This window comes from Amphiura filiformis, chromosome 5, assembly GCF_039555335.1.
Source record: "Amphiura filiformis chromosome 5, Afil_fr2py, whole genome shotgun sequence".
Lineage (NCBI taxonomy): Eukaryota > Metazoa > Echinodermata > Ophiuroidea > Amphilepidida > Amphiuridae > Amphiura > Amphiura filiformis.
The window spans coordinates 55,762,644-55,789,322 of NC_092632.1; the positions used below are offsets into that span (position 1 = coordinate 55,762,644).

Genomic DNA, 26,679 nt, shown 5'->3' on the forward strand with positions numbered 1-26,679 from the left:
AATCTCATTGTCATAATCTGATTGTATCTTTGTATCTATCTTGGTTACCATAATTAAGATGGGGTCTGGTGGACCATGTCTGTACGTTCTTTTTTTTTTCTTCCACCAGGCCCAAGTACAGGTGAATAAAAATGGGAAAAAAATATTTTAAGGCCTTTAAAATTAAGAGGGCAACACAACACTGTTTAAATTGTAAACTGGCTATCATATTCTTCTCATGCAGCACAGTACATGAGATTGCTACATAGCTATAGCTCCCAGTTGAAAAATTATGTTAAAATAACATGCTAGAACTGTGCATCCTATTTCCTCTATAAACTGGCATGGTAGTATTTTGTGAGACTGTGACAGACTGACAGTAGTATACTAGCCCAATTGTTTATAAACCTGTCTTAACCTTTTGTGCCATATTTACCATGTTTTTTTGTAATGTGTTATCACTTCCTTGTAGTTTGTTAGAGAATAACATAAATATATGTCTATATAGTCTATATAGGCCTATAGGCTGCAGAGAACTTGAGATGACACATAGCCGAGTCAACTTCTGTTGACATTGTTATCTTCCTTTGGACTAAACAATGCAGAGTTCAATGATCATGACTGTGACATTGCATTAATTGTTCAAGTTATATATTACTGAAATAAAATCTAGTTTTGCATTCTGCACAGAGTTGCATTTTCTATGCAAAATAAATAAATGAAATTCTTTGTTTTCCTAGTAGCATACATCTAGGTGTGTCTTCTATGATATTTGAGGGAACAAACCAAAAGTTTGATGCTGTCCTATGAACAAAATAAAATCCTGTGTCGGAGAGGGGTCAAAAATTCTTGATTACATTTAATAACTAGTTAAAATATCATTTTAAGTTGGTTTTTATGGCTGGAATTTTCAACATTTCACACTTCAGTTTCTGGGAGGAAGGGGGTTAGCCTCCTAATGAAAGCAACTTTGGGTTTGTTCCCTTCATCAAAACAATGACAGAATGAATTTAATACCATGTCAGGAATATTATATTAGATATTTGAGTTTATTGTAGTTAAAGCATAGTATCATGTCACACTTTTTGCACTACTAAGTACTATACTATTGTGCAGCTTACACAACAAATATGAAAAGTCGACTTTCATTTTCCACATGGTATTCTTTTCTCGAATAGCTACGTTTGCACAGTATATCTATGGGACCTGAGCTGAGAGCAGATCAGACAAACCAAATTACATTATGAATACTTCCAGCTACATATCATTAGGTTTATAAAGTTTACTTCAAGGACTGTTATATATCATAAATATCAATTTTTAATAATTTGCCATAAAATTTATATAAATATCAATTTTTAATAATTTGCCATAAAATTTATATTATATCGCAAATTTCAAGATGTCAAAATTGTTTGATATCAGAAGGAATTCCTCGTATTCAGAATGCAGTTTGGGGTGTCTGATGTGCTCTCATGTCCCACAAAAATACTGTGCAAAGGTGGGTGACCAACCCTTAAGCAGGTCACAGCATGTACAAAAAACACCAAAATTGGATTTACAATCCTCGAGTTATAAACCTTGGCCATGTCCCTGCTAGCCAGGCAATTGCTGTAAACCCCAGCTTTTTGCCTTTACTCTAGTCCTGCCCAAATTCCCACCTCTTTGGACTTGGTCAACTCCCTCCTGAACATGGCTTAGCACATGCTCGGCCCTGCCAGGGACAAAATTTATGTCAACTCCCAGTCCAAATGTCATCCAACTGGCTAGCCATCATCCCTTTGATATAGAATAGTGTACACACAGTTGGGAATATTACCTATAGAAAGTGAGCTTTGTATTTTATGTGACTTATATAATACTTTGCATGTTCACACACAGTAATGACAACCAAATTCACTTATGAGTTAGTTGATTAAAATATAGCCAACCCTACACATCTTCATACTCAGAATTACATACAAATACATAAACATCTCAAAAAATGTAACTAACCCCCCTTAAATAATGACCATTATTCAAAAACGGGTGATTGTATTACAAATCTGTAAAATGCGTTGGAAGCAGAATTTATTTCTGCACATTTTGACACCTCATTTGTAGCAATTGACTAAATATTGACGCCACAGCGTACATTTAAATCAATGTACCCAAGATTTGAAAGTTGCAGTAAATTGTATTGATTTTGTATTCAGTGTAATGGAAGGAAATCTGTGAAATGATATCTCAGTGTTTTTGTATTGTAAAAATTTGTATGTAAGTGCAACTTTCAAATCTGGACCTCACTACATTAAATTGACCGGTGTTTTATTGTTCTCTGGGCTATCGTATCAAATGAGGTGCCAACATGCGCAGAAATAAATTCTGCTTCCAACGCATTTTACAGATTTGTAATACAACAGCCCCTTTTTGAATAATGGCCATTATATAAGGGGGGTTAGTTACTTTTTTTGAGATGTTTATTATGTAATGCAACAAATACATGCTTTGAATTGAAATATATAGGTTGTAACCCAAATAAAACCAGCCCCACCCCCTCCAACAAATGTGTTCATTTCTGAAGCAGTCTTGGCTCACATGATAAATGTATCATACTAGCAGTTGTTGAGAAGAAAATCACTGGTGAACAAACATTTAATATCAGTGGACTGTTCAGTCATTGATAGGGACTGTAATGTGTTGTACCCTAGTTGACTTTAGTTTAGGCCAATGAAAGTCGATTCTGAGTTTCCCGTCACCCGCCCTCACTTCATTTTCTGACCCTCACTTGAATTCATTATTGTGATTTTCCACAATATACTGATAAAAACTGGTAAAATTTGCAAAAAAAATGATGAATATCCATTTATTTTTTGTGATAAAATCAAAATCAAAACATACATTTTGCTGTCAACCTAGCAGACTCTTTTTAATATACTTTTGAATCTCAGTTGGGCCAACCTCTATCTTCAAGTGAGTGAGCGGTAAATAACAGCACATTTTACATGCGTGTTGGTCATATAATGAAAGGCAGAAAAATAATGAATAATGAAAAGGTTAATTACCTCACTTGTTTTCAGATATTATGTGACGGGAAACTCAAAATTGACTGTTAGGGACCTTATTGACTGGTAGACACTGGGTATGATTGCAACTTTAGATCCATATATCGTATAGAGTGAGCAAAGAGTAGATGCAAACTATATATGTCGCCCCCAAATCCTTAGCTCCTTGCAACTGCTTGGTATGATACAACTTAACCTGAGGTACTCACACCTCCGTCACCACGATTTCCACCGGCTTCTCTGCTTCAAGGTCTAAGATGTCTACCTTAGACCTGTCCAGGGTAGGACGGGTACACACAAAATACCACTTTTTCACATAAATACCACTTCCTACCGTGCATTACGTGAAAATAAGACTTAAATAAAACATATTTCATGTGTGTAAATTTTGAGCACATTTGAAAGTGTAAATGACCAGATTTGTGACCATATCGATTGTCACCATGTTTTGAATTCTTCCTAATTGAACCGTGACCCGAGTTCAGGGTGCCCGTTTCTACATACGAACAGCATTCATGGCCCTATGGTGAGAAAGGAACAAGTAGGGCCATGATGTTTCGGGCTAGATACAACTGTCTTACAAATAATCATATCATATTAGTTCTTCATGTAGGATTCATTTAAAGGCTGCAATGCAGATATCTCTCATCAAAATCTGGACTTAACAAGCTATGGATTTTTTCAAGACTCAAACAACAATGAAAAAGTTCCAACACTTCTTTTGAACAGGCCTTGCATATGTTGAAAATACATTAGGCAAAAAAAATTGTTTGCTTGCCCTCCAGTGGAATTTTTGGGGTGGGTCGGTAGGTTGGAAAAATATATATATTTTTTAATGACACGCTACAGTATAGGCCTAAGTAATGAGCATTGGTCATGTGGCAAAGATAAATCAATACTTCAGACCGTCGACACGCATGACACACCATAGAGTCAGTATCTCTATCAATATTTCCGAGTTCCAACTGATTTTGCTTGATCGCATCACATATTTAAACTGAAATCTAAAAAAAAAAAAATTAGTTTGAAAAGGGCCAACCCTGATTTTGGCCAATATTGGGTCGATCGGTGGAGGGCAAGCAAACACATTTTTTTTGCCTTACAGAAAACTGTACTCAATTGCTCAAATATCCATGCATATAATAAAATAATATAGATATATGCAAAAGCAATAAACATTACAAAATAACAAAGTACTGTTACCAAATGATAATAATACACATATAATTCAACAACTGTTGTAGAAAAATATATAGGATACAAATGTATAATTCTTTTAAGTAGGTTTGTGGGTACATACACAACATGAACTACTGAAACAAAACATAGCAACATAATTAATTTATACACATTTAAATTTGTTGATTTGTATTATACTGGGTGGCTCCCAAAAAAACAATTATCTTTTTAATTTGGTACAGGGTATCCCCCAAAACAGAACCCTCATTGCACCCTTATTTCACCTGGATATTCAGTAACAGAGGTCCATTGAGAATTTATCTTGTACCATGGGCCTGACGGCAAAACAATTACCAGCGAAAAAGTGGTAAATTTGAAATATCACAGCAGCCAGCAGCCCACCAGGGAATGGGGCTGGGCTGGAGGTGGTGCAAAATGTATTGAGGGGCTTTTCCCTTGCCCCACTCAACAGGTTAAGCCACTGCCAGCAAAGTGACAAAGCTCAAAACTGAAATCTAGTTGAGCCATTTATTTCAGCACACTGATGTTTGAAAACACTCTTATCTGACACTTGATATCTGCCATCGCATATTAATCTTTTGAATAAACTATATTTATACATTGTTATTAAAATGTGGTATGGTACAAAACTAAAGGCTCATTCATTCACTGCATCTGCATTGCAGCTGTGAAAATCACCACTGCCATATACCACAAGTCGCCATGCAACATAATGAGTACATAGTAACCTGGTTTGACCTGCTGCAACTTTTACAGCTGATTTACCCACAATGCAATGCAATCGCAATGACTTATGAATGGACCTCATGTCCTAAGCTACAAATAACAATACTGAGTATTTGATTAAAATTAGGAATATCATAGGTAATTATTATTATATACACATTGCCAAGATATGGGTAAGATTGAAAATACCGGTTACTGATTGGATTTGGTCACTCATAGTGATTATAGAAAATGATAGCAAATTCTATCAGGATTCAATTTGTGCACAGTAATACACTTGTACAATTTTAATTTTACAAGTGTTAAAAGTTACATTACATTGTAACACTGATCATTATCAATAATCATGACTCCTGTTTTTCATGCATTGATCTGAGGAACAGGAATTTTCAAAAGAAAAAGAAATGGATTCTGAAATCAATTTCGAACACTGTCTAGTTACCTACAATACATATGGCACAGTGTCATTCAGGGGCGATTGAGTTATAAGGGGGAGTGAGGTTACCATTTTCCCAGAGTCCCATCAATTTTCCCGGAGCCCATTATTTTGACTTTATACAGGGTAACATATTTTGATGGACTGTAAGTCTTCATACTAACCAACACTAAAATTACTTTCCTGGGACAATTGTGCACACATTTGAAATGTTACACTTGTTTGGCCCATAATCAAATTTAGGTGTTGAATGGGTCAAAAAGAAGATCCGCAGTATCAATTTGATCAACTTGCTAGTTTTGCTACCCAGAAGTTTGAATTGGCTTGACCTCTACAGGGGGGGGGGGATCTACCCATGCCCCACCTAATATGCTTCTGACATGTTCACCTGAAACATGTGAGACCAATATATGAGATGAGCAGTTCTAAATGTTGAATGCTGCTGCTCTTATCAAATCAGCAGCATGTAGTACACGATGTGCATGTGTCAGGCAATCAGGTGCTCACATTATATTTTACATTATACCAACCCAGCCAATTTAACAGTTGAAATGACAGCCACGTTGCAGGTATTATAGGGTACAAGCATTTCAGAAGGACAATTGAATCACCTGTCCGAATCATGTCCAATATATTATTCTCTGGAAGCGTAATTGGATGACAAGAGTTTTGATGACAAGAGTTTTGATGACATAGTATTGCATAGGGTTGATATGACTGCAAGCTGTCCATGGTATTCAATGTAAAATCCCAATCACTGTAAGAATTACCAGCACATTACTCTGCAAGAGATGGGTAACTACATGCGCCTCAAAAACAAATCTCTCATACCTGGATTTAAATCAATCATAGCATCATTTCACACATCAGCAAATGCACAAGTCCACAGTATTAAAACCAACCAGAGTCCGTAGAAAACCCCGTTTATCAATCACATCCTTAACATCTTCCAGATTCTGAAGGGTCAAAAAAGAGAAGATAGAGGGTATAAGATCAAGTGAGTTGTAAAGTGAGATTGATTTTACACCTACAACTAGATGGGTAAATATAATACTTCTAAAAAGTGATACAGCACATCAAAAGGGGGACTTTGCAAGTGAAGTCAATTTTGAGTTCAGTATTTCCCAGAGTATTTCTGTTTGGAAAGCATTTTGCAAGCTTTAAAATTACTTCTCATTTGCTAAAATTGATCGAGGCATTCATATTTATACGTGAAAAAGCATTCCAAATTCTTATTATTTTTTTCCTTTTTTTCTGTCTATTTTAATCTATATCTTGAAAAGAACTTTGCTGCAAAGTTCCCCCTTTTGATGTGCTGCATCACAAATGTAACTTTGTGGTGTATATATGTTTGTAGTTGTAATGGAAATCGTAATCTTGACCAATCAAAATAATTTGTAAATTAAAATTAAAAAGCATGGTCCGGGGTGAGTGTGTGTGGGGGTGGGGTTTATGTGTGTGAGAGGGTAGGTGGGTATTTCAAGGGAATGTTTAGTAAAAATGTCATACAAAGGCAAGCAACTTATATGAAAAAAGTGCAGGAGGGGCAAGAATAAAGAAAGGTAGATTGAGTAAATGGCAACCAAACCAGAGGAAAAAAACCCACAGAAGTGGATAAAAGGATAATGGCAAACACAGCAAGCAAACATAAGAATAGATGCTTATTTGTTAAAAGGTTATCACTCAAAAGATAGCACAGTCAAATAGCTTAAAAGGCAAGGCAGCATGCAATGGTTTATGATACACAGACAAGGCAATAAGATGATGATGCTTGCTTGTCCACATGGTCATAAGGAAGTAAGCAAGGTCATAGGGAAGTCATCAGCAGGTAATAGACAAGACAAGTTAAGTATTCTAACAGCACACAAAAGGGTCAAAAACACAGCAGCATGGTAATACATGTAGGCCATCTACTTACATAGATCTCGTAAGTTATGACATTTTTTCTTGTGTAAACTTCCTTTATTTTCTTCCTGGAACACAAAACAAGTTCAAGATACTATTTACATACTTACAAGATTTCACAAGAATTATACAAATTCACAGTCATCTCAATGTATCACAAAACATCTCAAAGTGATCCACAGCCTCATACCCCCAACTTAATCAATGTTTGGTGTGCATAAAAATTTTTGCAGATTTGGTTGATAAAGATATCGTCCAAGTTGAATTTTCGGGCTGTTGACAGCCTAAAATTACGACACGGTAGCCTATGGGACAACATAATGTACGTACAGACCTGCCAACCCCAGAAAGTCAGAATGATGGACACAATAAATGGGTGGGGTCCAGGGGCCCACCTTGGGATGATCTAACAACCCCTTACCTTCCCTAGTCTGTATATGTAGTCAGTCTGCCTGTGAACTGAAACTGTTTAGACCAGGTTAGGTGAACCCTTGAACCTCAGACCAGCTCCATGATGGTCAGTTAGCAGGTCGACTAAGAGCCAATCTGAGGTTCGGGGGAACTCTACACCAAAAGGGGGTAAATGACCCCTGGAAAACATCTTATATCATGCATCAAACAGTTCAGAAAATCATTGATCAATACATCACTATCGTATCAGTCGGCTGCTGGCTGCTGTAGGCCTAACATCACGTTTTGTTAGGGCATGTTTTCCAAAAGATTTAAAACAATTTTTAGTGCCAATGTTAATTAGAAGACTATGCATTGGGTATGTACATATAGCAGTTGTCTAGACACAGCATATGCAGCAGTTAGATGGTTAATAAAAAATATTAATGTGCATGAGCCATCCGAAAGTCAGGGGAAAATTATTTCTGTTTAGTAGGCCCATATCAAATAGTAATATTAAACCACATATCCAAATATCCAATTTCTTCCATTTGCTTTTCGGTTTTCTACTCATATAGCCAACTGTGGCTAAAGCACTTTGTAGGCCCATAACAAGCTACCTATATACCATACCAGAATACTTCAGATTATAGCACATTGCAAAGAATGGATACAGGCCATGTTGGGCCTGCCTTCATCCCACACACCATGTACTGTGGAGCTTACATGTCACAAGTGATAGGGTATTCTCATATTAACAAGCCAGCTATGATCAACTGACTTTGGTTTCATGCAGTGATCAGCGGGGACTGTGGTGATACATACTGCACACTGTTGAAAGCATAAATGCAATTTCAACTTGTACAAAAAATGGGCCTGTATGGTGGAGCAGTGTCTGTGCAAAGGCCTATGTGGGTGGAGTAAAAAAAATTTCTTCAGATTAAAGGACATGTCTGAGGGCTTGTTGCAAGTCTAAATATTCCCTACTTTCAAACTCTAAATATTGTTCTATATGTGTGGAGTGTGACCCAACTTATTTGATACTAATACCAGTAAAATGGTCAAATCATGTCATTTCAACTTTATGTTCATTTTTAGGAGAAACATACACAAAACAAATATCTTAACTAGAATCTAGTAACAAAAACTTTTTCACAAAATGAAATTAATCACTGAAATCGTTTCATACATTTCTGTCTGAAGCTTACGCTTTATCATTATTGATATGACTAGTGTTTCAAATGTCTTTGTCGGTAAAAGTAGTTACAAAACTCATTAACAGCATGATTGACCGGCTGGGTATTATGCTGCCGATTCCATCCCAGATATGGCATACCAGGGTTACGTCTAACGAAAGAGTATCGATTAGCATGCTGAAAAGGAGCAAAGTTGTAACCCTGTTGAATTTGGTTCCCATATCCCATACCAGGTCGAGTACAAGGGTTTTGATAAGGTGGTTGACTCATACCAGGTTGGATAGGACGGGAGTGGTAAGGTTGTCGGTAGTGGAAGGGTCGTTGGTTACCTGTAGCTTGCTGAACTTGGTTTCTATGGGACACAGGAAATGCAAATTGATTCCTTAGGGTATGGGGAGGAGCAACGTTGAGGTTCCATTTAGGTACAACAAAATTGTTACTCTCTTTGGCTCCTCCATCTTGCCCTGTCTTGTTATCCTGATTTATGGTGGAATTTTCATCTTTACTCTCACTTTTCTTGGCACTTTCGTTTACCTCAATAACGTTACTCACAATAGTTTTGAGATTTATTATACAAGGAATTTTCTGAGTTGGAATTGCACCCAAACTCTCACTTTTCTTCTTTGCCTTGTCTATATCAGCTTTGTTAACCACCGTCCCAACCCTACCTTTCTCTTGGAACTTTCTAATAGTTACTTGCGTCTCTCCATCGTTTTCATTCCTGGTACTTTCATTTACCTCAATAACGTTACTCACACTTTTGTCCTTTTCTTCACTTGTTTTCTTTGAGCTACCTGATCTAAGTTGCATTGTTCTGTCTTGAACATCAGTTCCTTTATCTTTTCTCAAGTTCGTCTTCACTTTACCAATTTTGCTTGCTTCATCAACTTTGTCTTCTTCACCTTTGCTTAGTTCTGCTTCATCGTTTTACCTTTTCTTGTTTTACTTTCAACACGTCTTGGCCTTTCCCCACGTCGTTGATGACTTGTCTCTGGGCTTTTGCTATCAGATCGCTTCCTACTCCTGTGTCTAGATGGGCTAGATCTGTGTCTAGATGGGCTAGATCTGTGTCTAGATGGGCTAGATCTGTGTCTGCCTCTGCTGTTAGAGTTCTGAGGAGGCGTCCTTTCTTTGCTTCTATGTCTACTGCTGTCTCCAGCTTTGTGTCTCTTTCTGCTTCTACCCCTTTCCTCAGGTTCATCGCTGAACAGATCACTTGGATTCTTCACAAGCGATGGTTCCACATTATCGTTAATTTTTGAACTAGATCTTAAGACTCGTCTGACAACAGTGTCACCGTTTGATTCCCTTGCAAATGGTGTAGATAGTGGAGAGTCATTGACTAGAATAGGTACATCAATTCCAGGTATACCAGGATTGTTGTTGAAACTGCCGATACATACTACTTCTGGCGAATCTTCAATTGTCACATATCTGGAGGCAGCCTTGCATGATCTAGGTGGCATTCGCTTGACTGCAGTACCACTATTGTCCGGTGAGAGACTGCGTTTACTGCTAACTTTAACTACAGTGTTTGGTGTGTTTTCTGCGGAATCTGTAGAAGCAAACAGTTCTGCTACTGGAGTTGGGCAAGGTGTGTTGGATGAGTCTAGTCTTACACTTGCACTGCTGCTAGCATGTGGTTTAGGTGTTGCCTATAAACAAACGGATATATTCACTTGTTAAAAATAGTGTCTATAAACAAAAGACATCACAAAGAGTAACTTCCCCTTTTACAGTTGCTTCAAATGTCAAACTGAAATAGGAAACAGAAGTTCATTTACATCCTGCACATATTGATACCTTATTTGTTTCAACATCCAAAATATGTTTGCTTTTTGATGTCAAGCGTTTATCTAGGCATTAACTGCTCAAGGGAGTTCTGTATCCACTGGCACCGCATGATGGAGTTGTTGCGCTACGTAGCAAAATAATCTATTTTGTTTAATATCTATAGCAGTTGATTATTGCTGCGCCTGGGTGCAGGGAATTCACTTTTGGAGTTACTGCGATCAAGGACCCAAGGTATGGATTGAATCCCATATTTGGGCAATTCCAAGCATCATTCCGCAACGCAAGTTTGTATATGCAAATTAGTGTCGTTTGGAAAAGTTTCTCCCACTTTAATCTTTCACTTACCAAAAATAGTTTCCATTATACTATTCACCTACCTAATTGGCTGCTGCATTAAAAAGAATTAATCTGCAAACTTCGTGTTGCGGAATGATGGTGCTTGGAATTGCCCATTTATCCAATTTCCATGTAAAACACTTCCTACAAGGACCCAAGGTATGGATTAAATCCCATATTTATCCAATTTCCATGTAAAACACTTCCTACAAGGACCCAAGGTAAGGATTGAATCCCATATATTTATAGCATTTCCATTCCTATACTTACAACAGGTGCTAATCCTGGAGTTGTTTGTGTGCAAATGACTGCAGAACTGGATGGCTTCTTTAGTTTACTTTCATTTTTCTTGAAACAAGCTGGTGTGATGACATCCCACAGGGTATCTGCAGTTAGCACTTCCTGCAAATAAATGTTGATTGTTCAAACACTCATCACATTGAGCCATGTTTTGTAACACATACTATGAAGGGGGTTGCAAACCATCTAATTTTCTTTGTAAACATGCAACATACCATTATATCAGGCATGAGACTGCACTTTCCTACAAAAAGTACCAAAAACAGGCTGAATTTAAATAAAGCTGCAGAAATTTTGACTAAAAAAACTTAATTCAATTTTAAAATTAAAAATTCTCATGGCTGCTATATTTGGTTCCAATGTATAGATGGTTCTCTTCTATTCAGTAGTACCAAAATAAGTACAAACATTCCCCACATATTGTCGCTATGATGTCATAGTGTGAACACACCCTCACACAATTAGGAAATTCTGGTTATGTATAAGCAAAGCAAAACTGATTTTCGGCTAAAAATTCTATGTGCAATTTTCACCGGATTTTCTATAAATATGAAAGGAAATGACTATTTCAACCTAACTACCAGATTAATAGTAAATATCTGTTGGAAAATATCACAAGTGCAAAATGAAAATCATGAATTTTACTGTAGAAACCTATGATGGCCTCACTAAGCCCCCCTCCCAAAAAAATCCCCACGGTCATTTTGGATGGTCGGCATTACGAACAGGTTAATGACATGCTAAATATTGTGATAATTTGAAATTGTGCTACATTAATGAGCACAAACAGATATTGGTGAAATATAATATGATGAGGTTTTCCAGAAGTAATTTTATGGTCAAATAAACTCACTTGTGCTAATTAATCAACTCTAGAGCAATGAGACTACATGATATTTTACACAAATGTCTACATCTCCCCAACTAACTGTAGAATTGTTCACATGTATGATTTGTTGCGAGTGGTCTTCTTTTCCTTCTTCTTAAACTTCAATTATTTCCATATTGCAAACATGCTTATATGCGACACGATCAAGGGAAAGTCATATCAACATGGGGTTTTCAGATTCTGAAAGCTCAAATTGTCCTCTTTAGAACATGTGTAAAACTCATTTTCGACCAGGGCCGACATGCGACTCATTCCCCTTGATCATGTTACATATAGGCTTTTTAACCCACAATCCCGGACGTAAATAGTTCGAACACTCGCGTCAAAGTAGGACTGTTTGAAACCGTATTTCTGTTATGACATATTAAAATTTTGCTTTCTTTGGTGTGAAGTCTGAACCCTTTCCTACTACTGCAACACTCCCCCTGCCACACCAATCAATGTTGGGTGTCTCTAGGGGTGCATGACCAAAAAAAACAACTACCAACATTGATCGGAGGAATGGGGGTATATTTGAAGTACCCATGTTAAAGTGTTCGAACAATTATGACCGGGATTGCAGCTTGAGCATTTGGCCTGAGCCTGGTCCATCAGACCCAATACTTCATACTGGTTGACTGTTTGAACAAAGAAATCATTAAAAGCATAACCAAAAGCTGATTTATCATTAATCATTAATATTCAAAATGTAACTTTACCTGTTTATACTTTGCAATTGCCAATCTTCGAATCTCTTGTGGATTGAGTATCAATGGCTTATTATCATGAAGAACCATAGACTATGATAATAAACAAAGATATAATAATGGTTAACAATAAAAAAAAAAAAAAAGTACAGTGATTTATAGTGTGCTAAGCCCAGGCACAATGTCCAGACGTGGATCCAAAAGCCTCATCACACTTTACAGGATGTCGCTGACCACTACGGCCACATATCTTTCCACAAACCATTAAACAACAATACAGGGGTTTGCAGCTTAGAAGCTCACACCAAGACATTCCACAATTGACCTTCGCAGCCAGGATCAGATCCCCATGTTTTGTATGGGTAACAACAAGACAATTAGCAGTATGCTCCTTGTCCAGGAGAATTTCAAGCGAACTCAATTTTTACACAAGAGCGTATTAACTCCATGCACGTCACCCACACGACTAAACCAGTTCATCATGATTATACAATGAATGGAGTTGCTCTCCAGATGTTAAACAAAGAAATACTTAGGGGTCGAAATCAGCTGCGACCTCATTTGGGCCCACCACATAAAACAGACATCTAACAAAGCAAATAAAATGCTCAGACTTTTGAGAAGAAATCTGTACTCATGTAACAAGACAGTTAAAGAAATGGCATACAAGGCTCTTGTGCATCCGAAATTAGAGTATTGTAGCGCTATCTGGGATCCCTATCAGAACTCCAACAAGGCTACTTTAGAGAAAATCCAATGTTGTGCTGCACGCTTTGTTCAAAATGATCACTCCAGGAAATCAAGTGTCACAAAAATGCTGACTAATCTCCAATGGGAAACGCTAGAAAACCGACGTACCAAACTCCGCTTAATTACAATTTACAAGGACGTTCACAACTTGGCGCCATCAAATATTAAGCCATTAAGCAATACAACCAATCGCAAAACCAGAAATTCTCATGGACCGCATCTTTTAGACATACCGGCTTTTAATAAGAACTGTTACCAATACTCGCTCTACCCCCGCACTACAAGGGAATGGAATCTCCTGCCGGCAGAAACATGCGACGCTCCAGAAGTTAAAATTTTTAAAAGCAAACTGGATGAAATGGACATTAACAAACTATGTAAAAGAGCTCACTTCAAGATATAGGCCGTCATATCACGCGACCTGTGCGTGATAACCACCAAGTACCGGCGGTGTTTGCACAGTATAGAGCAGAAGCAGAAACCACTGCCATGGTTCAAACACAGCAACCTCTTGCACCATGGTCGAACACCTTATCTAAAAAGTTATCTTGAGCTAACTTGACAAAAACTGGACAGCCTGAGATTGAGATTAAGAGAGGGAAACACCCAGTAAGCAAAAAAATGTTTTCAAAATGTTTTGTTTTTGTTTTTTTGCTTTGGTAAAATTGGAATGTCAGGACAAGGTTATTACAAAGGTCATAAAAATGTTTTAAAACATTTTTTTTATGAAAAAATACTATATTAACCATTTTTAAATGTTGTCAAAATGTTTTTGTAATATATTGTTTGCAAATATTCTTGCAAAAATATTTTGTTAACACTTATAGTACCATTAAATTAGCATGTTTTACAGCAAGTTTTTACCTTCAAAAGATGTTTGTGAATGGTATATTTTTACTATATTAAAATATTTTATACCCTTTAATGACCCTTCCAACTTCGCAATATTGCTCGAGTCAGGCGCTTCCTTGATACTGACTCATGCCATCACATCATCCGTGCACTCATATTATCTCGCCTCGACTACGGCAATTCTCTCCTTGCTGGCACCACCAACATCAATTTATCCAAACTGCAGCGAATTCAAAATAGGGCGGTGCGTCTCATCTACGGCCTCAAACGTCGTGACCACATAACCCCATACATCAAGGACTTACATTGGTTGCCCATCAGGGAGCGTGTCAACTTCAAGATCCTCACCATCATATATCAATGTGTCAATGACATAGCTCCACTCTACCTTCAATCTGGAATTCATTCTTACACCACATCTCGTCATTTACGCTCTTCCATGGATACTACACGGCTCTCCATTCCTCCCACAATCAAATTAGCTGGCGATAACGCCTTCACTTCCTTTGGTCCTCGAATTTGGAACAACCTCCCATGCAACATCAGGGAGGCCCAAACACTGGCTAGTTTCAAAAAGCTTTTAAAAACCCATCTTTTTCCAATTTGATCCATTTCTTGTCATTGCTATTTCTTTCTTTGTTTTCTCTTATTGTAATGCGCCTAGAGCTAAAATTGTATAGGCGCAATATAAATCGATGTATGTATGTATGTATGTATAACTCAACATTTAAATATTTTCTGGCACTTTTCAAACCTATTGCGAATGTTTTAGAAAATGTTTTGTGTTTGTTGGTGAGAGAGCCTCGACTCCTAACTTGCAATTGACATACTAAGTTTAACCAACTTCACTTTGCAACAGGACAAGCTTTGATCTAGGATATGTTGTTTAGTGAAAAACCCAGCAAACACAAAACATTTCATAACATTTTCGAATGGGTGCCCAAAGGTTGCCAGGAAACATTTCATTTGGCATTGCATATGAGGTTAAATTGATAACATTTTCAAACATTCTAACTTAATGTAATGCAAGGAAGACGCGAGCCAGTGAGGGCGCTTCACTCACTAATACCAATCGAATACTAAGTTGCAGAGGGATAAAGAAGTTTTGCCTAAGGACTTTGATTAAGGACACTAATTTGAGATTGGCCAGAAATGAATAAACTGGAAATATGATGTACTTATGAAAAATGAAACACAAATGTATATATTTTGAAAAAGGGAAAACAAATGGAGTGAAAGAATGTAAAAAGGGGAAAATTAAGGATGAGTGATGACGATAATAAAATATGCCAGAGTCATGTGATCATGAAATTACCCGAAGGATTCACCATCTCGTAACGTATTAATCTCAGAGAGATGATGAAACGATACAACATATAGATACTCTGGCTGAATTATCATCATCACACATTTTTAATAAATATTAAATGGAGACGGAGACTTTAAAGCCTAAAGTAAAATGATGCGAATCGTACAAATGAGAGTTTTCTTGACCCATAATATTATATTATATTAAACTTTGATATCAGAGTGGGTATACAAAATATTGCACAATGTGTTGACAGGACGATGTAATTTATGAAGATGAATATTGTTAAAAAGGTATACGATAAATATGATTTTTCGTAGACAAGTGACGAAGTATTTTCCTAAAGCTAATATTTCAATGAAGTCGTCATTGAAAATTGACATCACTTTGTAGGCCTATTAAAACAAAACACGGAACCGCATACCCTGCGGGAACCATTTCCCATATCATAAAATCTCACGAAACTGAGAGAAATAAATAAATAACACTTTAAGAAAAATATTCGTCACTTAGCATTAAAAACCATTGCATTATTTCATAAATGCGTACATTTTTAGACCTCAATTCCTTTTAAAAGGAATTTCTTGTTTTATAAAATTTTTGGATAAAAATCTAATGCGAAGGAAAATTCATGAGAAATATCCAAAGAAATTTCTAAGAAAAATCCAAAGTAAATTTCTAAAAGAATCAGAAGAAAATCTGAAATTAATATTTGAAAAGAATCCTTAAAGAATCCTAAAATGAATTTAGAGATGAGTCCCAAAAGAATCAGAAGGAATCCAAATGAATCCAAAGTGTATAACCTAAATATTTTTGGGGAATTGTCACCTTAAAGTGATCAAAATAAATATAGGTGCCTTCACCTTAAACATGCACGAAAATAAGTTTGGCCGAAAATGAAACTCGCCCAAGACTATATAAAAATGATGTCATTTTCGACACTTGGCTGCCTGACTATCACTCGGTCAGAGGTCACTGTACGTGCACTTTCGTGAGTCTCCATAAAACGAGTTTCGAATACAACAATGCGGCGATGTTTACTTTGTGCATGCTCATTAAGGTGGCTGTGTACTCTCAGACATGCATGTAGTAAAAGTGCAATAACTTTGTAATTATTCGCAATAAAACATATAAAAGTATACATTTTTATGAAGGCAAGACATCAATAAATCTTAATATAAATACAGATTTGGGGTAAAAACAACAATTTTGAAGAAAATCACAAAAAAGTGAGTTTTTGGCAATATTTGTTAGGTACATCATAACAAAAAACACTCTTTCCAAAATATTTTATTTTGTTTTTAGCTCAATCTTGAGGCTCCATTCCAAAAACGGTTTTTTAATTTTTTGATATTGGCCTTATTTTTTGAGATATTGACCATATAAGGCATCAAAATGAACTTTTAAATTCAAAACGCCTATTTGCACAAAATGATGCCCAAAATCGAAATAGACCAAAATATAAAAAAATGAGAAAACCGTTTCTTGAGTCGATCATGCTTTTTACGATGATCCTATTTGCTTACCTATAGATGCTGTATTTATTGAGTTATCGTGTACCTAAATCGTCATTTTACCGAGAAAATGAACATTGAAATAATGGCCGTTGAAGTTTAAAGTGGTCACATTTTGCACTTTCATCGTATCTCACAGGAGAATGCGGCAGTTTTCGCTTTTTGTAACTTATATTACGTGAACATCGGGTAAATCCACAGCCCCTTGAGAAGTTTGAGCGAAATCCATTCATAACTTGATATTTAAATCGGGGAAAGAACTTGAAAAACCCACATTTTATCAGCTAAAACGGAGCCATTTGACCACTAGGTTTTTGTGAAATCAGTGCTTCCGTAGTGTTTCCATAAGATGCGCCACTTGGCGATGCAGATAAGCGTCAGCAGTGTCGCGTCGGCGTATTTGTGCGTTAACAAATTGCGCGACACGCAACGCGATGAGTTGTTCGTAGCGTGTACCTTTGCTGGTACAACAAAGATTTTCTTTTCTTTTCAATTTCAAACACGAGTGGAATAGTGAAATAAAATCCTTAAAATATTGCAGTTGGAGTTTACAAATCTGGATTTTCATTCCTTGTATTTATAAAAAAACATAACAAGGTACAAACATATCATAAAAACTCAATTTTGAGAAAGAAACAATGGCTAGAGTACACAGCCGCGTTAAAGGACCTATTTTATGGATGCAAAACCTAAGTATTAATTCATAACAATTGTTATGAATATTTTGGGTTTATTTTTGACCAACCGCTGTCAAAAATAATGGGAGAGGACATGTATAAAAGAATGTTGATGATGGCATTTCATCTCGTATTTTATGGAAGCTTAAAAATCGATCATCCTTACAAAACACAACAAGGTTTTGTTGGCTGTAACTCGCCGGTGATGATTAAGATGAAAGGTTGTTTTAAAAGAAAAGAAAATTTCTTATCAGCAAGTCAAAATACGAGATGATGATCCATCATCAATTAAAAATAAAAATAAAACATTTTTGCCATTAAAACAGCAAAAATAACCATCTGGATAGGAATTCCTATCCAGAGGTTAGGTTAATTAATCATTTGTAATTAACCAATCATACCTCGTTTTGGATGACCAAACTTGCTTGAAACAGTAAATCAGTAAATCAGTGTCAAGATGTCACTTGAAAATGTATGTCTTGTCCCTCTGAAGACTAGATAACAAGTGCTACCAAATTGTTTTGGAGTTCTCATCCTCCTTTGTTCCAAAACTTCTCATATGCAAATGAGGTGGTAGAAAGGTTCTGATTGGACGAGAACTTTATGGCTCATGAAGGGATGAAAAAATAAAGAGGTATGATTGGTTGCTTCCAGAGAGAAGGTGCTGGAAGGTCTAAAGTGATAACTCATGAATATTCATTATGTCAATGACCATGCTGAAGAAAAACAAAGGAATAAAAAGAATTAAATGGAATAACAACTCTGTCTTGAAGGCTCCTGATTGTCCAAATGGAGGAGTAGGCCTAAATTTGAAGATGGCGGATAAAACAGAAAAACAAGACTTTTGAAAAGGGTGGAAGAACTCTCCAAATTTGAATAAACGTCCAGATAAAAACGGGAGATGTTCCTAACATGACCAAAAAGGTTGGGGTAATTGTGAATTAACAAATAAATAAGAAAAAGGAATTTTAAAAGCAATTTAAATAGCGAGTTCCAAAAATGCGCAGCGCGACCTTAAGGTGTATGCAGGATCTTCGCTCTATGCACAATCGCAATATTGAAATGGCGACTTGCACAGACGATCGTGGTATTTATCTAATTTAAATTTGGGTTTTGAAGGCAAAATACTACCGAAATGGAATAAATAAAGACATGGGATTTTGATGGAGATGTTTAATAGAAAGGTGAGCTAAGATTTGGCAGGGAAAATCGATCGCGAATGCGTGACTAAGGCAAATAAAAATACGAAACAGGAAAGCTTACAAAAAAAAATAAAATACGGGGTGTCACCGCGCCGCCGTTACAGTAACAACTCACTATAATCTTTCAATTCTATGTAACAGAATGGCAATCAATGGAAAATAACAACAAATCAAAGATAGCTAGAGAAGAATAAAATGCTATTGTACCTTCTGATTGTTTTTATCCATATAGAGTATTTCAGGACCTGCCGATACATGGATTTCTATAACTTTGATGTCAGGAATAGGATAGCTATATCCACAGTTTATATGATCTGTGACTTCACATGGTACAAAATCTAACCTGAATTAAAATAAACAAATAAAAATGTGTCATTAATCTTAATACTGTTCTTTAAATCAAATCTCAAAAGGCATGTATCTCTCTGGAATGAGTTTGAGTCTGCCTTGCACCTTGTGGCTCCTTTGCCACACATATATATAGTTTAATTATAAAGAAGTTTGATTATACAAAGCTGTCTGGAGCAGAGACGAAATGATTGTGTTAACAATCAGTTGTTTTTTAATCAGAGGATAGTGGCCTAATTCAATAGTCAAACTTATCACTTAAATACATTTCAAGAAAATTTATATGGCAAACTAAAAATGCATGGTGTCATCCAAATGCAGATATATATCGTATTCATTCCATTAATCACCCATGTCCCTAGAAGTGCCCACTCAGTGACTTTACTACACATGATCCTCCATCATCAGAGCTCCACCATTATGTACAGAATCCAAATAGACACATGCATCAAACACATAACATAAAATACATACTTTGGGCCATCTCACGTATGCAAATATGTGACTCCTCGGCACAACTGAGCCCTGAAGTCGCCAATCATCATTTTTGAGATATTCAACCAAAATATTCTGCTTGAAATTAGCTTTAAAATGATGTATATCATGTCTATAGTACTTGACATTTAAGTAGTGAAAAATCAATAAAACAGCCAATAAATCCTTTGTTTCCTATTGTTTATTGTTAAGTTCGATGGAGCATATCTCAATAGTGGCACTGGCGACATCCGGGCTCAGTTGTGCCGAGGGGTCATATGTAAACAATAAAAAAAATTAGCACAAAATGAAAAGGATAAAACGTTGTGCTTTAACAAGAACCACCAGAGCTGACATCATCTGGCTGATGATGCCGAAGTGGGCTGCAAAAGGCTCCCGGTAAGCAAAGTACCATACCGTAGTGTAGAAGTTTTATATAAAATTAATCTAAATTTTAATTGCGTTAAATTTTCAATATTCGTGTACAGACCACACCGGTAATCACTGGCAGGATCCGAGTGGGTACAATAAACATATTTTAAGTTTTTTCCAGTTCGGGGATTTTCACCACAGTCAAGTTAGGTTTGTATTTATTTGTGGTGGGGATCTAGTTAAATTTCAAACTTGGACCAAAGGCAACATGCTTATCAGTTTTAATGAGAAAGTAAGTGTGCCACATACCTGTAACATGATGGTGATATTTTTGGTTGATAATATTTGACAGTATTATCTACAGTCAATTTAATGTTATCCTCTACATTCCTAGGGCAGGCGACGCCTTTAACATAGCCATCTTCTCCTATGCCAACTTTGATGATACCTCCAAGTGTATTCAACAATGCATTTATGTAGTTACTAACTTCCTAATGAGGAAAAGGAATGAGATTAGGTTAGTCAAAGATGTCATATTTGCATGTTACTCATGGGAGGCAAAGAGGTGGACCTCCAACAAAATTTACCCCATACAAATGCGCTCGTAAGTCATCTGAAAAAAGTGCATGTCCTCTACAATTTTAAACAATTGCACATGGACAAATCATCAACTCTGTGCACTGACCAATAGGACAGCAATATTCATGAGATATGTGAAGACAGAAAATTGATATTTTAACTCTTCTTGTGCTGTGCAAGGGGTCAAATCATTAAAATTGCCTCTGCAAGTCTGCATTCTTCGCTCGTGAACCAAGAGCAAATTTTTATATAAAGTTGTATTTTGAACTTTGTGAACCTCCTGATTATTTTCATCTTGCCTCCGCCACACAAATTAAGATATTTTAACTAAGTATTGTGTGCTTGTTTGCGGTCTCCATAACGTGTCAATAACATGCACTAATATATGCTCAATGTGTAAACATGTGCAATGCTCAAGAGATGTCATTTATCATTTTTATAATCAAAAGGAGCCACCCCATCATCCCAATTTAGCAGTATGAATTACACGAGCTCTAATACCTCAGATTCTAAACAAGGGATGAAAAATCTATAATTCATTGGTGCTTCTAGATTATGTTTGGCCGGTGTTTTTTTTCAAAACTAACTAACTCTCATCATATTTGATGTGAAAATGAAAACCACATGGCCATAACAGTCTTGATTGGATTGGAAGCAAAATTTGTTTTTTAGATATTTTGGCAAAAAACTGTTGATGAAACATAAGATTTTTTCAACAACTTAATTAATTTATCATTTGAAATCAATATATACCGTGCATACTTACTTTGTGGAATTCATATAATCCAGGAAGAAAAACTTCTGCACATTTCTTCTGCTTTTTAATGTATCCATGGTATGGATACGGGTCCGGATCCATTGTATATCAGTAGCCCTGAAAACCATCAAATCATTCAACACTGGCAGCTAAAAGGGGGGAAAGTACACAGAAAGCAGTGTTTATGGGAGAAAACATGAAATCAAGTTAAGCTTTATACTATTTCTAACAGGATCTGTATTGCGAAAATGATTGCACCTACATACGTGTAAGCAGGACTACGCACACCAAGAATGTTATAATAGTTGAAGATACAGAACCAAGTACCGGCCATTTTTCAACCCAGGAGATTACTACAAATTCGTCCAAAGGTAAGCAAAGGGTTGGGGATCGCATTTTTAACTTTGACTAAACTGTTTCGGAGTTAAGGGTCGCTAAAAGTAGACCATTTTGGGGGCTGTATTTGTTGTACAATCATGTTAGAAAACATATTTATGTAGGTTTCCTTCTTCGGCCAGTTGTTTTAAATTTCTATGTAAATATGCATTGACATTGTCGGCGAATTTGGTTGACTAGCAAATGTGTTAACTAAGGTTTGCCTGGCATACCTATTTAGTGCCGTACTGTTACTGTACGCCTATTTAGTATTCATTGTAGGTATCACAGGCAAACCTTAGTTAACACATTTGCTAGTCAGCCAAATTCGCCGAAAATGTCAATGCAAATTTACATAGAAATTTAAAACAACTGGTCAAGAAGGAAACCTACATAAATATGTTTTCTATACTTCACTTGACCCAAATATATGATTTTTATGGTGATAAGACAATCGCACATGGTCGCATGTCATAAGTTGGGTACAATTTCAATTACATGGTCAAAAATGACAAAAAATGTATTTTTTGATATGTTGTATTTGACAACCTCTAATAATTAACACCATTTTTAACCATAACACATGCTTAATTTATGAGATAATGCTTAATTACTAATTAATTAATACACAGGCGTCTATGTAAATCTCAATTTTCAAATGCATTTTCTCTAATCGGACCTCAATTACAAAAATGACTGTAAAATTTTTATTTTATGCAAGAATGTCATCAGATTTGGAGGATATGTTCTCAATACATTAATGCTTCCAATGAATTATTTAAAATAATTGTACGTACCGGTATATTAATTACATTGTGAAGGTCAATGACCTTTTTACGAGTAATTAGCAAGACGGTTATTCTACTATTGAGGAAATGAATATCAAGAAGAGAAATGTACATTAGCATGTTGCTAAAAATACTGAAATTCAACTAGGATTTCATCAAAAATGAAAAAAATGGAACATATAACCCTTTAAGGGCGTACTACACCCATGTATTGGTTTGATTGGTCTAAAAAAATATTTTTTCATTTATAGCTAGGCAATATATGCACGGATCATGTGAAATAAAGAAAAAAATAAAATAATAATAAAAAAGGTGGTTTTAAACCATTGTATAGTAAGTCATTTTAGCCCCATATATTTTTTGTTTACATGTATCCTGGTAACTCAGATGTTTGTTTCATAACAAACCATAAATTGTCCATAATTTATTCTTTTCAACATGTTCAAGTAGGGGGCATGAATAGGATACATTAAATCCTTTGTTATACCATCTATAGAAATGTACTCACTGATTATAACACTGAATAAATTAAATAGGCCTAATCTCTTACACATAGACAATTTAATAGTACACCATGTATTTATCTTATGTAATGTGGTGTTAGGAAAAGAGATTAAAAAAGGCTATAAGGTCATCAAAGGTCAGGTTATAGGTCAATTGGTTCAGGTCAAATTCAGGCATCAACATGTGGTAGTCTGTGATATATAAACATGTCATAATGAGGCATCAATTTTGATATTTTGTTACTGGATATATAATGGAAATATGTGAGGTGGATATACTAAAATACCTTGGGATGTAAATGGTGAGTACAATTTAGATTGCCTAGTTGATATGAATTGGGCAAATAAATATAAAATAGTTACCAAAATCACAAAAATGAAGCTTACGGTAAACTACCTAATATGGTGGTATGGGTGACAAAAAATACAATCTTTTTCAACATTGCTGTAGTGTGGTTGTGGTAACCTGTTACCTATGGCTTAATTAAGTTTCAGTGAAATAGTGTCGCAAGTTCAAAATACAAAATATAGCTCAACATTGAAAATAGAAGCATTTTAACCGGTCGCGTTTTTTGATAGTTGTGGAGCACCAAGTTCATGAAGTCATAAAAGAGATCAGGGACCGCTTATTCCCATTTTACATATCAACATTATTTCCCTAATGTGTTAGCAACACATATCCAAAATTTTAACGAAATCTGTTGATAGTAAGCTTTCCAAAATGAAGTGGATTAAAAACATCAGTGATGTACCACCTTTTGGCTTATATCATTAGAAGCATGTACGCTTCATTGATACTGATGCCACCAATTGAACGAGAAGATTTGCCCCTTCATTTTGCATACCACTTTGTCCAATTTCTTTTTCTCATTTCTTCACAAAATGCAAAAAAATGCACAAAAAAAATGCATGGGTGTAGTACCCCCTTAAGGTGGCGCTATACATGTTGATAAATTTGTGACTATTTTTGCATTTTTCTCAAAAAATAATAATACACTGGTAACAAAAGTTATGTATATTATAGGGGTAAGGAATCCAGTTACTACACTTGAATTCCAGTGACTCAAGACAAGTGGTATGTTATTTATGATAAGTAAAGAGGTACCGCTAGAATGTACCTAATTTCTTAACACATATAATGAACCCCTTGTCTTGAATCACTGAAATTTCAGTGTGAAGTAATTGGAGTCCTTACCCCTATAATATACATAACTTTTGTTACCAGTGTGTAGTTACTTTTTGAGAAAAATGCAAAATTAGTCAAAAAATTTATCACGGGGTGTAGTACCACCTTAAGTAGTCAATAATTGTTTTAGATGTACAAATTCAACATTCAAAGCTGTCAATACGTCATACCCTCACTAGATTTGAAAAAGTAACCAGTAGTTTTGACATGCTGACATGTGAATTTTCACATAGGCCCTATTGCACATTCCCTCTTCCGCTGGTTCAACATCCGCCTGCTCCTCCAGCCCTGGCATTTTTCGTTTCAACTGATGTGATTTTTTTATTGAATAATGTATAATTATATGCTTCGGTAGACTGAAAGAGTATAAAATTAGGCTTAAAATGAGGTACTATCAACCACTGCTGTAGGATATGGGGTTACGTTACGGAAAGCCAATCAAATTTGTAACACAATTTTCCGAAAATGTAATCCCTCCACCCTTTTTGCATACCCAACTTATGACATGCGACCACATGGAATTTTAGAGGATTTTGATAGCAGTTCCATTAAAAAAAAGCTGCTATCATAATGAGACTAAGATCTAGAAACACCCCGAAATGCCGTTTTGGGGAATTTTGCTAGCTGAATCTTTTTGATGAAAGTCAATCTTTGACAAGATGTAACTTTGCTACGGAAAGTGCTATGAAAAAAAAGGTTTTCAGTGTTGGCTTTGTTTACTCAAGGGCTTTAATTTGATATATAAAATGATACAGTTTGATGGCAAATTTGAATTCACCTAGCGTCCTAGCTAGACATGTCCACATTGCTTATTATAGAGGGCGACATTCAATCCAAAAAGTTTGGACCACAGTAGCTCACAGTCAATGGCTTAACTGTGTAATCCCCATAGGGAAATACAAAAATTTGAAATTTCGACACCAGAAACTTGACGACGTAGTCTAAAAAGTGCTGGTACTATATCCTTGATACAGAATCAGAAGTCAGCATGCAGTGAAAGTTAGATTTCATAAAATAAAATCGCCTTTGTTTAAAATGGATCATCGTGGTAAAAAATGATGCATTGCATGCTTTTTTTGTACAGTAAGTCATTGTAAGGCATTGTCAATGATGGTCGCAGAAAAGTGCAGTTTTTTAAAAACAGACATATTTGCCCATAACTTCGCTAGTTTTTGACCTACAGACATGGTTGACCCCTCATTTTTTAAGTTAAATAATCTCCTTTTTAAACAAAATAATTTCCATGCGAAATATCCTACTTGAAAATTTTGTGAACATGCCTAGCCTAGCATACCATGCATACCTAAAGTGTTATTCAGATTTCCTTTGACAGCTGCACCATCCCGTATACGCGCGCGACGCCAAGCGTGTGCATTGGAGCTTGTGCAAAATAATACGCGCTGGACGGCTAGCAGTACGTAGTCCGAATAATCAGACCCAGAACAAAATATTAATTTCTGACATGATCTTGTACTGGGTCTGAACTGTTTCCATATGAAATCTTGATGGCAAATTGGACAAAAGAAGCACATGGTTCTACGTGACAGCTTTTTAATCCCTATTCAGGTTACGTGAATCACGCTATTGTGGACCATCCTTCTGATACTTGAGTGTTTGGACAATCGGAACATTTTTTTTTGTCTACCTCTCTGTTTGTAAACAAACCAGGAGGTCGAAATCGTCCTCCTCGCCGAATACGAAAGTCAGCGTAATAGTACGGCACTAAGCAGTACGCTTAATTTGTAAAAGGAAATCTGAATAAAACTTTACTTTACTACAGTAAATATAGGCTATAAAAAAGTAGGGATTCCTACATAAATAGGAAAAATATCATGCCTGTTTTTAATCATATCAAATGTGGTCTTTTTAGGATAAGCTTACACAATTTTGTTACCTGAAAACTGTGTCGACTTTAAAAATCAGCGCCGGTCAAAAGTCAATTTGACATCTACTTCCGGTAATCCTCGTTCTCACAAGTTAAAATTGTATTTTCTTAAACTTACCTTTGTATTTTAAAATACTTTATTTCCCTTCTATATGATTGTATTTGTAAAAATATATGAATATATTTCAGTAGGTTCTTATTTCTCACAATGATTTTATATGAAAATA

At 36.0% G+C, this 26,679-nt stretch overlaps 1 protein-coding gene across 4 annotated transcripts; it reads right to left on the bottom strand.

Moving 5' to 3' along the window:
* Nucleotides 1-819: 819 nt before the first annotated feature.
* LOC140153405 (uncharacterized) lies at nt 820-26,495 on the bottom strand. 4 transcript variants are annotated; one of them, XM_072176160.1, is made up of 9 exons: nt 26,462-26,495; nt 21,725-21,864; nt 20,689-20,870; nt 19,393-19,528; nt 12,894-12,974; nt 11,277-11,408; nt 9,808-10,531; nt 7,304-7,358; nt 820-6,341 (listed from the first exon to the last, which is right to left on the bottom strand). In XM_072176160.1, the coding sequence occupies exons 2-8, from the start codon at nt 21,815-21,817 to the stop codon at nt 7,348-7,350; spliced, it is 1,359 nt and encodes a 452-aa protein (XP_072032261.1). In that variant the 5' UTR covers nt 21,818-21,864; nt 26,462-26,495; the 3' UTR covers nt 820-6,341; nt 7,304-7,347. The 4 variants fall into 4 exon arrangements, with proteins under 4 accessions (XP_072032261.1, XP_072032260.1, XP_072032258.1 ...); XM_072176159.1 differs by lacking the exon at nt 7,304-7,358; XM_072176157.1 differs by lacking the exons at nt 820-6,341; nt 7,304-7,358 and having other exon boundaries at nt 9,637-10,531.
* Nucleotides 26,496-26,679: the final 184 nt, after the last annotated feature.